Consider the following 15,937-nt stretch of genomic DNA (forward strand, 5'->3'; position numbering starts at 1 on the left):
AATACCTGCTTGTGAGCCTTAAAACACAATGCACAGAGCTCCATTATTAAGCTTCAACCTTCCCAGTATCTCACTAGATAAACTTTTCTGTAGCTTAGGGAGTTATTCTAGACAAGTGTTAATACACAGACCATTGTTCTATTTGTCTTTGCTTTTCTACAGTTTAAATAATTTTTCTGCTGACCAATCTCATGGCTGCTGCTTAGCTCCAATCCCAGTTCTGCTGTCTCTGAGGCCTTTTGCAGCTTTCCCAAACCCCTCTGATTTTGTGGATTCCCACACAGAGCAGCTCTGCACTAAAGCCCCAGCCCCAGGGATGCTGGGGCTCTATCAGGGTGATGGCTCTGGGAGCCCTGGCTCTGTCCAGAGCTGGAATTCCTCACCCCTGGCTGGAAGGAGGCTTCTGAGTCCTTTATCCTTCCTGGATTTGTGAAACCCAAGTGGCTTTGAGAGCCTTTTAGCCAGAGAGGCAGGAGCAGCCCTGGGGAGAGGCACCCTCCAGGCCCAATGCCCACCCCACAGCAGCCCAGGCCTGGCAGGGGCAGCCTGGCAGGAAATATTCACAGTCAGCCCCAGCACTGAGGCTCTCTGCCTTGCTTTGATTTCTATTTGAACAAACACAGTGCCCAGCTCCTCTCCAGAGCAGCTCTCCAGGCTGGTGCAGCACCTTGGGAGGCAAAGGGACAACTCAGCTCTGCTGACCCAAAGAGAATTCAGACTGGAGCCCAGAGGAGCTGCTCTTTAAATAATTGGATATTTTATTACAAAAAAACCCCACCTTGGACAATCACAGAGGGATATATTTAACGTTGCTTTTGCAGAGAGGTGATTTTTGCTGTTTTCCCTTCAGCAGTTGTGAGGAGGATTTCCAGGGACCAGGAGAAGCACAGAGGACCCAGGAGGATCTCTCAGGGACCAGAAGATCCTCCCAGAGTCCAGGAGATCCTCTCAGGGTCCAGGAGATCCTCCTGGGGTCCAGGAGATCCCCTCAGGATCCAGGATATCTGTCCAGGAGATCCCCTCAGGATCCAGGATATCTGTCCAGGAGATCCTTCCAGGATCCAGGATATCTGTCCAGGAGATCCCCTCAGGATCCAGGAGATCCTCCTGGGGTCCAGGAGATCCTTCCAGGATCCAGGAGATCCATCCAGGAGATCCCCTCAGGATCCAGGAGGTCCTTCCAGGAGATCCCCTCAGGATCCAGGAGATTCGTCCAGGAGATCCCCTCAGGATCCAGGAGATCCCCTCAGGATCCAGGAGATCCTTCCAGGAGATCCCCTCAGGATCCAGGAGATCCCCTCAGGATCCAGGAGATCCTTCCAGGAGATCCCCTCAGGATCCAGGAGGTCCATCCAGGAGATTCTCCTGGGCTCCAGGACGTTCTCCCAGGGACAGGAGCCCTGCCCAGCGTCTCTTTTCGCTCCGCTCCTCCTTTCCCACATCACTCCAGACAAATCCTGACCCTTTCCCCATCTCCCAGGGTGGGGGAAGCCTCTGTGCCCCATCCCACCAGGGAAATTTGGGGTTCACCAGCAGCACCTGCCCTGGCAGAGCAGGGCTGGCCCTGTGGCTCCGTGTCACCGTGTTCCTGGGACATTTTTAGATGTCTCCTGGCATCCCCGCCCACGGAGGGGGTGAGGAGGTGCAGGGGGTCCAGGAGCTCCATCCCCTGACGTCAGCAGCGGGTGGGAGCTCGGATGCTTTCCCTGGAGGGTGAATCACAGCCCTGGGAGCTCGCTCGCAGCTCTCACAGCTCCTGGAATGACACAAGGCCCAGTTATGTCAACACCTTCAGCTGGAAAACCGTGGCTCAGATGGAGATGGGGCTCAGTGCTCTGCCCTGCCCCATCCCTCAGCTGGGCAGTGCTTGGTCCAGCTTGGACCCCCTTCCCAGAATGGCTGTGGGCATTTGCTCCAGCCCTCAAAGTGCCTCTGGCCTTGCAGGAGGTGGGCTGGGGTCCCCAGGAGGGACACCAGAGAGCTGCCATTGCTGGAGGCTGTGCAGGAGGAGTGAAGGGGCTGCCACAGGCTCTGCCCTCTTTGGGGAGCTTGAACCACCCCTTCCTCACCCTGGGTGCCCTGAGCAGTGGGGCTGGCTGTGGGTTGGGCTTTCCAGTGACCCTGGGACTCGAATTCAGCTGTTCTGGATGAGGCCAGGCCTGGGGATAGCCCTGCCCTGTGCCTTTCATCCCTCCCTCACAGCACCACTTCTTGGAGCATCTCCCAGCCACACTGCCAGCTGGATACAGGGGCAAAAGGGGTGGGAAGCACATTTTTTTGCTCTTTGCATTTTGTTATTTCTTGCTATTTGTGTGGCAAACCCACAGAGGGTCAGAACAGCCCTTGGGGGCATCGCTGGCAATAAAGGAAAGCAGGAGAGATCACCCTGGCCACAGGATCTTCCTGGAACATCCTCCCACCAAGTGCTTTTCCCAGCACCACACACACAGACAAGGTACAAATTCCAGTTTGGGTGTCTATAAAACCCACTGAGATGAGAGAAATAATTCAGGAGGAAATGATTATTTCATAATAACACCGAGCAAAGGCGTCATCCCGTTAAATCCTTGTGAAAGAGCCAAGTGGGTGCCGAGCTCAGCTCTCCCGGTTCTGCGAGAGGCTGGGATGCGTCTGGAGCTGTCAGCACGGCTGGGGGAGGAGGGTGCAGACACAGGGATGATAATAATAGCTCACAATTAGGGTAGTAAATCAGGAGAGAGCGTCACTCAATTCAGAGAAATTCCCCTGATTTGCTGGAGACGGGAGCTGGGCTCTTTGCGCGGAGCTGGTGCTGTTTGGATGACAAATCCCCCTGGTTCTGCAGAACCTTCTCAAGGAGGCAGCAGCAGGAGCACGTTGGAAATTCAGCTCCACTTAAGTTGTTCCATGCCCAGCCTCAGTTTCTACATATTGCATGAGGATCAGCCTCGGGCTTGTCGTTTTCTGCATTCAACCCACCCTGGTACAGCAGATCTGCCTCCAGAAAAGGCTAAAATGGTGCAGCTGACGTTAAAAACCCAGGGTATCCTCCTGCCCAAGGAAACCCATAGTGCCAGGGCTGGTTGTGAAGGATTCCCAGTTTTCCTGTAGGGTTAGACATTAATTTTCAATATTAATTATCTGGCTGGAGCTTGGGAAAATACAGTTTTTGTTCCAAGGTGAAGAGGGGTGTTGGGAGGAGCAGCAAGCTGACATCCCCCAGTGCTGCACCCACTGCCTGTCTGTGCCACCCCCTGCTCCAGGCACCTCAGGGAGCTGAGGTCCCTTAATGAGGAGACTCCTCCCATCCCAAAGGAAGGAGATGGCCAAGCTCCTACCAACATACGAGACCTATGGGTCAACCCCTGCCTTCAGGAATGAGGTTTGGACCACTCTCCATCCCCCCATCTCCCCACATCCCCCTGGATGTCTGGGCACCACACTGAGCACTGATTTTCTCAGGTGTTCAGGGTGTTCCAGGCCCTCCATCCCACCTCAGGATGTCCCTGGAGAGATCAGTGCTGGCTCTGGTAACTCCGTGCAAACCTGACCGCTCTATATGGAAATGAAATATTTCCCATTGCTTCCTCCAGCACCTGGAGGAAATATTGCCTTGGGCACCAGGAGCCTGCTGGGACTTGTTGCTTCCTTGGTGCTCCTTGTGGGGCCATGGGGGGATGGAGAGTGGTCCAAACCTCACTCCTGAAGGCAGGGGTTGACCCATAGGTCTCGTATGTTGGTAGGAGCTCAGCCATCTCCTTCCTTTGGGATGGGAGGAGTCTCCTCATCAAGGGACCCCAGTAAATGCCAAGTGATCTAAAATTATTGCTTTTCACCTCCTCACCCCAGCTCCTGCAAGTCCAACCCTGCCCCATCTCCTTCCCCAGAGCTGCAGGGTGTTTCTCCAGCCCCCAGGTGTCCCTGAGCAGATCCAGGCTGTTCCCAAGAGCACGGGATGGATCGGAGCCGCATGGCAAAGCAGCCCCGTGTATCCAGGGATATCCAGGGATGTGATTATTTCCCAGTGGTTGAAATCTAGGTCTCCTGCTTGGGAGGAGGGCTGAGGGGGGAGGTGGAGGTGGGGGGGGGGGGGGGAAGACGCTCATATTAATCTTATGAATATTCATGGAGAAGCTGAGCTGCCTTCAGAGGTTGACTCCGGGGTAGGAGTTTGGGGGGCTGTAGGTGAGAGGTGCCGGCAGCGGCGGGAGCAGAGCAGCTGCTTGTGCATTCTCCGCATGCCTGACTGCAGAGCCCAGCGTAAGTTGGTGCCTTTTTCTCTCCCCCCCCCACCCCATCCCTGCATCCTTCCCCCTTTCCCCGCTGCTCCCCTGCTTGAACACAGCCGGGCCAGGAGCGGTGCAAAGCGAGGGAGTCGAGCTTGAGTCGCAAACACGACCCCAAATCCTGTGACTCCCGCCCGCAGTGCTCAGTGCGGGCGGAGAACAAACTGAGGGGCCTCGGGCAAATCTGCACCTCCTCCATCCCCCCCTTCAGCCCCCAAATTTGCATGAATTAACCCTAAAGATGCTTGAGAAGGGGTGGAGGTTGTTTGCCAGGACAAGCAGCGATGGGGAGAAAGTAGGAGAAACTGAGTGTTGGGATGGGTGATGTCAGCTGAGACGATGCCGTAAAACCCTCCCTGCCAAGCCCCGAGCATCAGCGCTTGGATTTGGAGTCGGAGGAAGAAGCCCAGAGCCCGTGCCAAATAAAAAATCAACATGTTCAATAAAAAAAAAAGTAAATTTCTGTGCTGTTAAACAAATCCGGGGTGTTTGGGGAAGGGAGAAAGAGGAGGAGAGAGTTTATGGGCAGGAGGAAAACGGCATGTTTATTAAAAAAAAATAGTAAAAAAATAAACCGTTGAAGGTTGGTTGATCTTTGGTGAGATGGAGGTTTGTGGCTGCCAGATCTTTCCTGCAGCAGCAGGAAGATGTTTGTGGTGTTCTGGCGTGATGCTCAGAGGAGCCAGGGAAGGTCAAATCCAGCTGAACTCCTTGGTGAGTCGCTGGGGAGCGAATGGTGGGGAGAAAATGCAGGAAAAGGATAAAAACTGGGACAAACGCGACCTCCTCTCCTCCGGGCCTGGCAGAAAAGGGTTAAGAGAAGCGGTTGAATGCTGCAAGCCTCGTCAGGGTTGTACTATTTTTTCTAGTGCATAAGGAGAAGGGAGAGGAGGGTTGCACGGAAAAGGGAAATTTCCAAGAAAAGAGGGATCTGCGGCAATATCTGCACCTCGGGGGATGAAGAGAGGAACCAACAGGCATAAATGGCCTGGAGATGGCTGAAATCTTTGCCGAGGAGATTGGGACCGCGGGGTTATTTTCCACCTGCCTCCCCTGCCCGGTTCTGTAATCCTGGCTCAAAGTAGACAAGTCGAGTTGGAGCTGAAGAAGGGAGGTTAGAGGGGTTTTTATTTCATTTGGGCGGGGGGGGGGAGAAAAAAAAAAGGCAAAAAAAATGAGAGGCTGGTTGGCCCTCTCCTATGGGCTGAGCATCTCCGCGGTGCGAGGCAATGCAGGATGATCCAGAGCGGCGATGCTGAGGACCCGGCGCCCACCGGGGACATGAGCCTCAACATCCCCAGCAGAAATTTCACCCAGCGCAGTGGAATTCCCACGGGGGTGGGTCGGCCGGGGGGGGAGCGAGGCTGGCTCTCGGCAGGATGGGGAGGGTGGATGCAGCTCGCGTGGGTCCCGCCGCTCGTGGGTGCTCGGAGCCATCCGCGGGGCGCTGCTGGCCTTGCCGGGGGGACCCCCGGGCACCGGCGGGGGCTTCGCTGCTCTGCATGAAACCGGAGCCTCCTGAGGCACCGGGCGACGCCGCGCAGCCACCGTGGGTGCTGTGCCCGGTGGGTGACACCGACTCCCGGCTGTGCCGGGGACCTCGGGCGGCTTTGCAGAGCCCCGGCTGCCGGGGGGGCTGCGTCGGTGCCCCCCCCGCTCCCCGCCTGGCACGGGCTCGGCGGGCAGCGGCCCCGCTGGGCTGAGCACGGCGCAGGGACACGGGGCTCTGGTTTTTTCCGCCTCGTCTCTCCCTCTCCCTCTCTCTCTCTCGTGTTGCAGTGCGGGTTGGGCGGGCAGCTCCCGGCCGGGGAAAAGCGGGGTGCCCGGAGGAGCCGCGGCTTTGCGGATGCTCCAGGCGAAGCCCCACAGCTTGCTACCTTCTCGGTGTTTTTTCCAGGCGATGCCACACCTCCCGAGGACACTGGGGACATCGGGTTTTGCTGAGCTTAGCAGCTTTTCACCGTCTTACCGAAGGCATCAGACAGACGCTCATCTGCCCTGAAGTGCAGATCTGCAACAGCTCCCGGGAAGACTCTGTCTCTCTGTCTCTCTGTCTCTCTTTCTCTCTCTCTCCAGTCCAAACCATTACAAGACCTGACTTCCACCATCTGGGAATCTAATCCCTCTTATGCCCCTTCTCCTTTTTCTACGATGACTCACCATTATTTTTAACTTTGAAGAGAGAGGAAATTATGGGGATCTTGGAAGCCTGTATTTCTCTCTAGGATTTCCCCAGGGTCAGATAATCGGTGTTACTAAGAGACACTAAGATTTGGCTTCTCCAGGTAATGTGATTTGTTTTCTGTGTGCCATGGTGGTTTGCAGAGGATGACAGGAGCCGGGACACCAGCGCTCCAGGAGGGGGACTGCGGTGGTCCGCGGGGCAGCTGCTGGAACCGCGGGCTCCACGTTCCGGCAGCCGCAGAGCTCGGCTGCAGGCAGGGAGGGCAGCATGTCACCAGGGAAAGAGGATTGGGAAGGTGTTAAAACTTAAAAGCGGAGCTGGAGCTTTCCTGGAGGGTAGATTGCCTGAGATCGCACGGTTAAATGTTAATTAACCCTTAGCTGCATGCCTGGAAATGAGCTGAGTCCGGCACCCCGCGGGGTCCTCTCGCCACTTCAGGGCTGGATGGGGTTATTTTTCTTCCTTCCTTTCTCTTCCCTTCCCCCTCTTTATTTTTTTTAACTGGAATTTTTATTTTTAGCCAAAAAATAAGCCCTGGTTTACCAATGCCAGTTTTTCCACGCTGGTTTTGAACAGGTGACAGTTCCTCAGGTGTTTTCTCTGTTCCACCTAATGGGTTTAGATGGGAGTTGTTGAACTCTGTCCCAAGGAAGGCAAATTAACCCCTCCAGGAAGGGGATAGACGTGCTAGAGAAGGGATCTGCTCTCCTCCCACCAACTTTATTCCATCTCTCTCTTTCTCAGCAGGGGCGATTTTCTTTCTTCTTCTTCTTCTTCTTCTTTTTTTTTTTTTTTTTTTGTTTTTTTTCCTCTATTTTTATCTCATCCCTTCGCCTTTTCATGAGACTCTTCCAAACCTACGTACCTGTCCTTCTGCAGGATAGTAGCCCTGCCCTGAACCCGATCCCACCGCCGGGCGCTGGGAAGAGTTTAGCATAAGGATTTCTTTTAAAGCCCAATAATGACAGTTGCTACTGGAGATCCTGCAGATGAAGCTGCAGCTCTTCCCGGTCACCCGCAGGACACGTACAACCCCGAGACCGACCATGAGTGCTGTGAGAGGGTGGTCATTAACATCTCGGGGCTGCGCTTCGAGACGCAGCTCAAGACACTTGCCCAGTTCCCAGAGACCTTGCTAGGGGATCCTAAAAAGAGGATGAGATATTTCGACCCTCTCCGGAACGAGTACTTCTTTGACCGGAACAGACCCAGCTTCGATGCCATTTTGTACTATTACCAGTCCGGGGGGAGGTTGCGGCGGCCGGTTAACGTGCCCTTGGACATCTTCTCCGAAGAGATCCGCTTCTACGAGCTGGGGGAAGAGGCCATGGAGATGTTCCGGGAGGACGAAGGCTACATCAAGGAAGAGGAGAGGCCGCTGCCTGAGAATGAGTTTCAGAGACAAGTGTGGTTGCTCTTTGAGTACCCCGAGAGCTCAGGCCCTGCCAGGATTATAGCTATTGTCTCTGTCATGGTGATTTTAATCTCCATCGTCAGCTTTTGCCTGGAAACCTTGCCCATTTTTCGGGATGAGAACGAAGACATGCACGGCAGCGGGCTGAGCCATCCCCCCTACTCCAACAGCAGCATGGGGTACCAGCAGTCCACTTCTTTCACAGACCCCTTCTTCATCGTGGAGACACTTTGCATCATCTGGTTCTCCTTCGAGTTCTTGGTGAGGTTTTTCGCCTGCCCCAGCAAGGCTGGTTTTTTTACCAACATCATGAACATTATAGACATCGTAGCCATCATCCCCTACTTCATCACCTTAGGGACAGAGCTGGCCGAGAAGCCAGAGGATGGCCAGCAGGGCCAGCAAGCCATGTCCTTGGCCATCCTCAGAGTCATCCGCTTGGTGCGGGTCTTCAGGATCTTCAAGCTCTCCCGGCACTCCAAGGGGCTGCAGATCCTGGGGCAGACTCTCAAGGCCAGCATGAGGGAGCTGGGCCTCTTGATATTTTTCCTCTTCATCGGCGTCATCCTCTTCTCCAGCGCCGTCTACTTTGCCGAGGCCGACGAGAGCGAGTCCCAGTTCCCGAGCATCCCCGATGCCTTCTGGTGGGCTGTGGTTTCCATGACGACTGTTGGCTACGGAGACATGGTCCCCACCACCATCGGGGGGAAAATAGTGGGTTCCTTGTGTGCCATCGCTGGTGTATTAACGATTGCCTTACCAGTGCCCGTCATAGTGTCTAACTTCAATTACTTCTACCACCGGGAGACCGAGGGAGAGGAGCAGGCTCAATATTTGCAAGTAACCAGCTGCCCAAAGATCCCCTCTTCCCCTGACCTAAAGAAAAGCAGAAGTGCCTCTACTATTAGTAAGTCTGATTATATGGAGATCCAGGAAGGTGTAAACAATAGCAATGAGGATTTTAGGGAGGAGAACTTGAAGACAGCCAATTGCACCCTAGCTAACACAAACTATGTGAATATCACCAAAATGCTAACCGATGTCTAGTCGCTAAAATCTAGTCCCGTATTTAAAGCTGAAGTGGAACAATTGCAGATATTGAGTGCTGCTCTGCATTGTAGTTAATACAGTATTTTCTACGGTGTATATTTGGTTCTGCATGGGAAGCAATAGCTGTGTAAGTGACTTTTAACCTTTGATTTCCGCACCGAATAAGCGTCCGTGCAAAAAAACAACCAACAAATCCAAAACCATTTTGTTGCACTTCTCCCATCCCAGGCTCGTGGGTTTCCAAAGATTCGGAGGGGACGGGCGCTTCCAGCAGCGGGATGGGGATGGAAGGGGCAGGTCCAGGGCTGAACCCTTGTGCCAGTCCTGGGTGACAGCCCCAGCTCCCAGGCACAGGGAGCAGCTGGGGAAGGTCAGGCAGGAGCTCCTGGAGGGTGGCTCTGGGTGTGGGGCCGGGCTGCTGGAGGGCTCAGCTCCTGCCCCGGGAGAGCCGAGCGCGAGCGCGGCGCCCGGCTCGTGTTTCATAACTGAAAATGCTGCATGCTGCAATAGTTTCAGCCACTGCAGTGTGCCAGTGTGAGGCCCAGGGGAGGGATAATTAGTGTGACGGCACATTATTTATTAAGTCTTAAATTTTCTATGCGAGGCATCGGGAGGGATGAGTAAATAAATCAAGAGCTTGGAATTTATTTATTTATTTAGATGACACTTCCATCATCAATATTTCCAGGATCACCAAAGACACCTCCACTGACACATTGAAAATGAGTTGGAAAAAGCATCTTTTTTTATATCTATATATAAAACTGGAGCAACTATGCTGTGGCCTATAATATATTTATACTGCAGTGAAATTTAACCAGTAATACAGTACAGCTGCATGGATATTTGTTGCATGAATCTGAATATTTAATACACACACAAATATATATTTTCTTAGTAGACTATACAGTATTCATGTTTATAGTGTTTATAGATTCTCCGGTGGCTCGAAGGAGATTCATGGGAATTAAAAAATCTCCATTATAGTTAAAAACCGGATGGGGAAGGCGTGTGCTGACAACAGTTGGATAGATAATAGTGCAAAGCCTGAGAGATAACAAGGCAGAGCCTGAGTGTCCGAGCATCCAGACACAAGAGCTGACAAATGCAAGCCAGGGAAGGTGAGCTGAAAGTTAAACACCTGCGCTCATTATGGGGCGGGTAATTAGTCATTAATCGTGGTGTCAGGAGCAGAAACCACGGCGGATCGGAGAGGGCACGAGGAGCAGGTGGAATAGCAGGTTCCAGCTCTCCTGACTTGTTTGTTCAGCAGTTTTCAGCCGTTCCCGTAGAATTCCTGAGTGTGTGTGTGTGTGTATAGATATTTAGAGAGCGACTACAGGGCCGAATCCTCAGCAAACAGAGCTCCTGGGGTATCAGGGATGTCCCAGCTCAGGGCTGCTGGGATGGTGGGACATGGGCTGGAGCAGGGTGGCCTGCTCCTGGAGCCCACGGGGTCACCAGGGCAAGGTGTGTTTTGGGATTGAAAGGTGCTTTTCAACCCCCACAGGGCTGGGGTTTATTCCTTTATGATGGAGTGGGCAGGTGCTGAGGTGGCCTGGATCTGAGCTGGCACCTCTGAGCCTTTGCTTTGCCTTCTTTCAGGTTGTTGAAGAGCAGTGGGTCAGGGTGCAGAGAGCTCGAGGTTCTCTCTCTTCTTCATCCCTGGTGTTATTTGGGGATGGGTGAGAGCTGTTGGTCCATGGGGAATCTCACCTGCTTTCCCCATCCCTGTGTGGGTTTGCTTGTGTTTTCCCCATTGCTGACAATCCTCAGGGAGAGGTGCCCTGCTCCTTTTCCAGGTCAGGGGAGATGGAGGAAAATCTCTGCCAAGGTCACGGATGAGCAAAGCCTCCTTGGCTGTGGAACAGGGTTCAGTCAGGGTGAATTTGGGCTGAACTGGGGCGTGATCAGCCCTGAAACATTGCATGAAGGGTGAGCACAAGGAGCCTGGGGAGGGCTCAGCCAGACCCTTCCCTCCTCAGAGAGGAAACCCCTGCTCCTGCCAATAATCCAGCTGGTGCTAAAGTATCTACAGCAATGGCTCCAAATGCCACTCCAGAGCAGGATCCATCTTGTGCTGATGGGGCTCCACTGGCCAGGTGGAATCACTCCTCAGTTTTATTTGATTGATTGATTGATTGATTGATTGCAGCCTGGCTATAATTAATTCCAAGTGCCCATGGTTTGTGCATGGCAGCCCCTGCTCCTGTGTGGGGCAGGGAACCAGCAGCATCCCTGTTCTGATCCCTGTTCAGCTGGGGTTCAGGGATGCTCAGGTCCCCAGCCTGTCTTTAATTGGATCTCATTATATTGGGAGTCCTGCACTCCACTTTGCTGGGAATGGGAGACCCTGAAGCCCCTTCATGCACACAAAAAAGCCAACACAACCAAAAGCAATAAATCCTGAGTTCTGAAGCTCACCCTGTTGGATGGGACAGGGCTGGTGAGAGTCACCAGCTCGGGCACCATTCCCAGGCAAGTCAGCCAACTTCCATGGATCCAGCTCCTGGTGGCTCTGTGGGGACATGGGCTCACACAGGGGAGCTGCCTGACGGGCTGGGATCCTCTGGGTGCCCTTAGCACCAGGAGGTCCCGTTCCTGGTCAGGGTTGAGGTGTTTTGCTGGTGGTTTTGCTGCAGTTCTTTGGAGGATGCTGGTGCTCTGTGGTACTTTGAGAAGTGTCCGGTTGTTGAACACCCGCCATGGGCTTGGGGTGGTTTGGAGCAGTGCTGGCCAAAGCTTTGGGTGTGTGTTGTGGTGGTTTGGTGAGGAGGAAGGTGAGGTTTTCCTTTGGGCAGGTGGCGTTTGGGGCACGGTGCTCCTGTGGGCCAGGCAGGAGGGCAGAGCAGATCCGCGAGCAGGATCCAAACATCCAAACTGGATGGGCAGAGCAGATCCGTGAGCAGGATCCACACATCCAAACTGGATGGGCAGAGCAGATCCGCGAGCAGGATCCAAACATCCAAACCCAATCTCCAAGCTGGGGGGGCCTGGCTGCACTGGGAGGCTCCCCAGCCACACAGCAGGGGCAAATGGGCATGAGGAGCAAGAGGCCACACTCCCATTGTCACTGACATGAGGTGATGACTGTTCCCATGGCCAGCACAGCCAGTCCCTCCCTTGGCACAGATCTGGCACCTCCTGCCCTGACCCTGGCAGATGTTCCTGGGGAAAACGAGCCCTGGTGGGAGAGCTCCGGGCTGCCCTTGTGTGGGGCACAGGGAAAATGCCCAGGCTCAGTGCTCAGGTGCTTGGCTCAGGGTGGGTGAGGGCCATGGCTGGGAGGGATCCGTGGCTGCACAGAGCAGAGGGGTCCAGACTTCTGCCTCTCACAGAGAAATGGTTCCCCTACAGCTTTTAATGGGATTTGTGCCTGCAGGTCGGAGCTCTAGTGCTATTTCTAGCTTTGCTTCTGACTCACTGATGTGATCTTGAACCAGTTTTTCAGGAGGAGACTGTGATATTTTTTTTTCTTCTTTTTTAAATTATTTTTTCTTAAGGAATGTGGTTTGAGAGAGTCTGGGCCTGTTTCTGTGGAGATGCTGAGCATCCCCATCTCCTCCTGACTCTGAAAGGTGCAAAAATGAGCTGCAAAGTGGCTCAGACTGAGGATGCTAAATCAGGGATCGGGAAAGGGGATGGTCCCATAGCTGTGTTAGAGTCCATCAGGCCCCTAAACAGAGGTAGTCTGGTTCCTTTCCTCCTCCTGAGGAGCCATTTCCCTCTCTCCAGGCCTGGAATGGAAGATTGGAGCTCCCTGGTCTGTGGAGGTGCTCCTGCCTTGGCACCCGGAGGAGGCAGCGCCTCTATTTTAGTTTTAGCCCCTGTGCCACGGTTTTGGAGAGATGGAAAGCTGTGATTGCAGAGCGAGTTGTCTTCTAACACCCAACCTCGTGCCCAAGCCTGCAGGCAGCCCATCAGCCCTTTCAAATCTTCCAGAATATCTGCTGGGGGCAATGGGGTGAGGCTCATGTACCAGCTGGATGCTACCAAGTGATTAGGAAAAAATTATCTCTCTGGAGCACGATGTTTTATTGGGAAAATTAATCCCTGCAGTGACTGTGTCAAAGTCCTACAGATCTGAATGCTGAGCTATAAGAAGCAAAGGATCTCTGGATTGGCGTTATGAGAGTGTGGCACGTGGGTGTATAAATATGGGCATATTTGTGCATAAATACACAGAAGGAGAGAAAAAGACAGAGGAGGAGGAGGTATTTCAGGAAGGACCTTGCTTTGTTATTAGATAATTCCTGGGTCAGCCCTTGAAACTGCTGCCAAAGCCTCGTAGCTTTTCCAGAGCTTGCAATATACTTGGGGATGGATCCAAGGGAAGGAGATCTGGATCTTGCCTTGGGAGTGGAAGCATTCTGAGGGTCTGGTGGCATTCAGCTCCTCACACCCCTCTGCAAACAGCAGCTTGGCAGGGTCTCTGTTCCCAGCCCCAAGTCCTGGCTGGTGCCAGTCACAACCATTTCTGTGGCTGTGCAGGGAAAGCCAAGCAGGGTGGAAGGGATTTGGGTGAGATGCAGGTGCTGTGCTGCACTGAGTGGCCTTTGGGGTTATTGTTTGTAATGGTTGGGTTTTAAGTCTCTTAAACTATGGTGACTTTTGGTTCCAGTGTGGTGGCTCCTTTCTGGAGCCAGGGTGGTGCTATCACAGCATCCTGGAATGGTTTGGGTTGGAGGGACCTCAAAGCTCACCTTGTTTCACCCCCTGCCATGGACAGGGACACTTTCCACTAGACCAGGCTGCTCCAAGCCCCATCCAGCCTGGCCTGGGATCCTTTTCTCAAGATCTTTCCCATGAGACCTTATCCCAAGGTCTACATCCCTGGGGGTGTTTCTCCATGGGATTTATCCATGGTGGTCACTCATGGCAGCTGGTCAGTCCGCTGCAGGGGTGAAGCGGGCTGAGGAAAGGAGGCAGCCCCAAACCATTCTGGTTTGCACCCAGGTGAAGGCTGTGGCTCTTCCCTCAGCTCCCTGGCAGCGTTTGACCTTCTCCATGTGACATCCCTTGGTGCCTCCTGTTGGGGACCAACTGCTGCCCCTGCCAGGATCCCCTAGGGGAACAAGGGTTAACCCAAGCACCAGCCACTGCTCTGCCCTTCCCCAGCCCTGTCAGCACCCCTGGCCTCGGTGTCCCTGGGATGTTTCTGCATTTGGCTGCCCAAAATTCACCCCCCTGCCCAGAAATGGGTGCTCCATCCTGCTCCCATCAGGGTGGGGAGAGGGCCCAGCCCAGGGGTGAAGCAGCCCTGGGAGCACAGCACTGATTTACACCCGGGGACAAGATCCCCCAGCCCAGTTATGCATGATGAGAGATAAATCCCTAATTCATGTTTTTCCTCCAGAGAGGGGGTGGTTTGGCTTGTAGGAGCTGCTGGACATTGTGTAACCACGCCAGGTTCACACACATGGACACACCACGTCCTCTCCCCAGCCCTGCCTGGCTGTCCTGAGCTTGGGGTTGGTATTCTGGGGTTTGGTTTTTTGATTATTATTATTTTTTTAAGTTTTTTTTCTGCTGCCTATAAGATGTAATTATCCATTTGCACTTGCTCCCTCACTGTTTGAGACTGTGCTCTTGTCCTCCAATGTCATCCCCGAAGCACAAGGGGACAAAATGGGTATTGGATCAACCCTGCATGTGGTGCCTAATTTGAGCAAATCAATAGGAAGAGGAAATCCAAGAAGGACTCATCCTAAGGATGCTGGAGCTGAACCTTTTGTTTCCATGGTTACGGGAGAAATGGGACCAGGAATGGAGAGAGGCCTATAAACTGTTAAAGGAGGACTCGTGGGAATTTCAAGTCATTTAACCATGCATTTGCTAGACACAACTTTAGACACCAGCTGGATCTGACTTGCACAGTGTTTATAGAAATTCCTGCTTTATTGACAGCTGGGGGGGCGTGGGAAGGGGCAGGGGGCCCCCGAGTCAATAAGGCTGCCTGTTGTATATAGGTATACAGAGCTGTGTACATACATATCCAAATGAGCATTTGCTGTCTGGTTTATCATCAGTGTATATAATTTATTCTTCACAGAGTATCACAATTTTTGTAAATATCGGCACTAATTAAGAGAAAATAAATATGTATATTATTGAGGAGTTATTTTGATATCAGTTCTGTGGAGGGTGGGAGAGGAAAAGGACAAGTAATTATGTTTTTGATATGTTTTTCTCTACAACTAAACCCTCTGTGAGAAGAGAAAGAAACAGCCTGTACCAGGGGAAATCAGTGTGTGCTCCACCATCAGCCAGGCTGCAGGAGCAGAGTCCCAAAAACCCCTGGGAGGAGGAGCTGATGGGCCTTGCTGATGTGTGCAGCATTCCTATGGGATTTGCTCCAAAAAAGTTCCAGCAGCGACTCCAGCAGAGGGGAAGGGGCTGGAACCTGGTCAAGGTCACGTTCCCCATGGCTCCCCACCCCTGCAGCCTGGATATCAGCCACATCCACGCAGGTAACAGGGGTTGGGTGGTGTGGGGGGTCAGCCTGCTCTTGGAGAACTTGTGGGCACCCAGTGGATGGTTTGGAAAGCAAATGATCCCTCTTGGAAGAGGGAGAAGCAAATAGACAGGGATGGTGCTGGTAGCACATCATCTGTGGGGCTGTGTCCATGGAGATGTGTCCTGGTAGGATCTCTGGGAGGAAATGGGGACGGGATCTCTGGGAGGAAATGGGGATGGGATCCCTGGGATGGCTTCAGCTGTCCTTGCAGAGGAGTGGTTGGTTTGCCCATCCCCAGGGAACAACTGCAACGATTTTTTCTCTTGATATTTTGGGCACCTTGGGGCAGCAAAGGGCAGGGAAGGTGCTTGGGGAACTTGGTTCTTGTGGTTTGGGGTTTTCTTGGTGCGTTTCACAGGCAATGTGGCTGCTCTGGGCTTCCCTTCTCTGGGCAGAACCCACTCTGTGCACAGAGGATGGGGGTGAAACACAAGGAGAACAGAGAGATTCTCCTTCTGCCGTGATGGGGTGGCCCTGCTTGGCTCTGGGATGTGGCACCACCTGGT

The 15,937-nt window shown here is 53.4% G+C and overlaps 1 protein-coding gene across 7 annotated transcripts; it reads left to right on the forward strand.

Moving 5' to 3' along the window:
* The first annotated feature begins 4,113 nt into the window (after positions 1 to 4,113).
* On the forward strand, positions 4,114 to 15,031 carry KCNA2 (potassium voltage-gated channel subfamily A member 2). 7 transcript variants are annotated; one of them, XM_077190677.1, is made up of 4 exons: positions 4,133 to 4,239; positions 5,135 to 5,379; positions 6,163 to 6,550; positions 7,195 to 15,031. In XM_077190677.1, the coding sequence occupies exon 4, from the start codon at positions 7,412 to 7,414 to the stop codon at positions 8,909 to 8,911; it is 1,500 nt and encodes a 499-aa protein (XP_077046792.1). In that variant the 5' UTR covers positions 4,133 to 4,239; positions 5,135 to 5,379; positions 6,163 to 6,550; positions 7,195 to 7,411; the 3' UTR covers positions 8,912 to 15,031. The 7 variants fall into 7 exon arrangements, with proteins under 7 accessions (XP_077046790.1, XP_077046792.1, XP_077046793.1 ...); XM_077190678.1 differs by having other exon boundaries at positions 7,198 to 15,031; XM_077190679.1 differs by having other exon boundaries at positions 7,330 to 15,031.
* The last annotated feature ends 906 nt before the right edge of the window (positions 15,032 to 15,937 follow it).

This window comes from Agelaius phoeniceus, chromosome 25, assembly GCF_051311805.1.
Source record: "Agelaius phoeniceus isolate bAgePho1 chromosome 25, bAgePho1.hap1, whole genome shotgun sequence".
Lineage (NCBI taxonomy): Eukaryota > Metazoa > Chordata > Aves > Passeriformes > Icteridae > Agelaius > Agelaius phoeniceus.

Excerpts from the sequence above, each read along its gene's own strand:
- KCNA2 (XM_077190675.1), top strand. The coding sequence starts at position 7,412 with ATGACAGTTGCTACTGGAGATCCTGCAGATGAAGCTGCAGCTCTTCCC.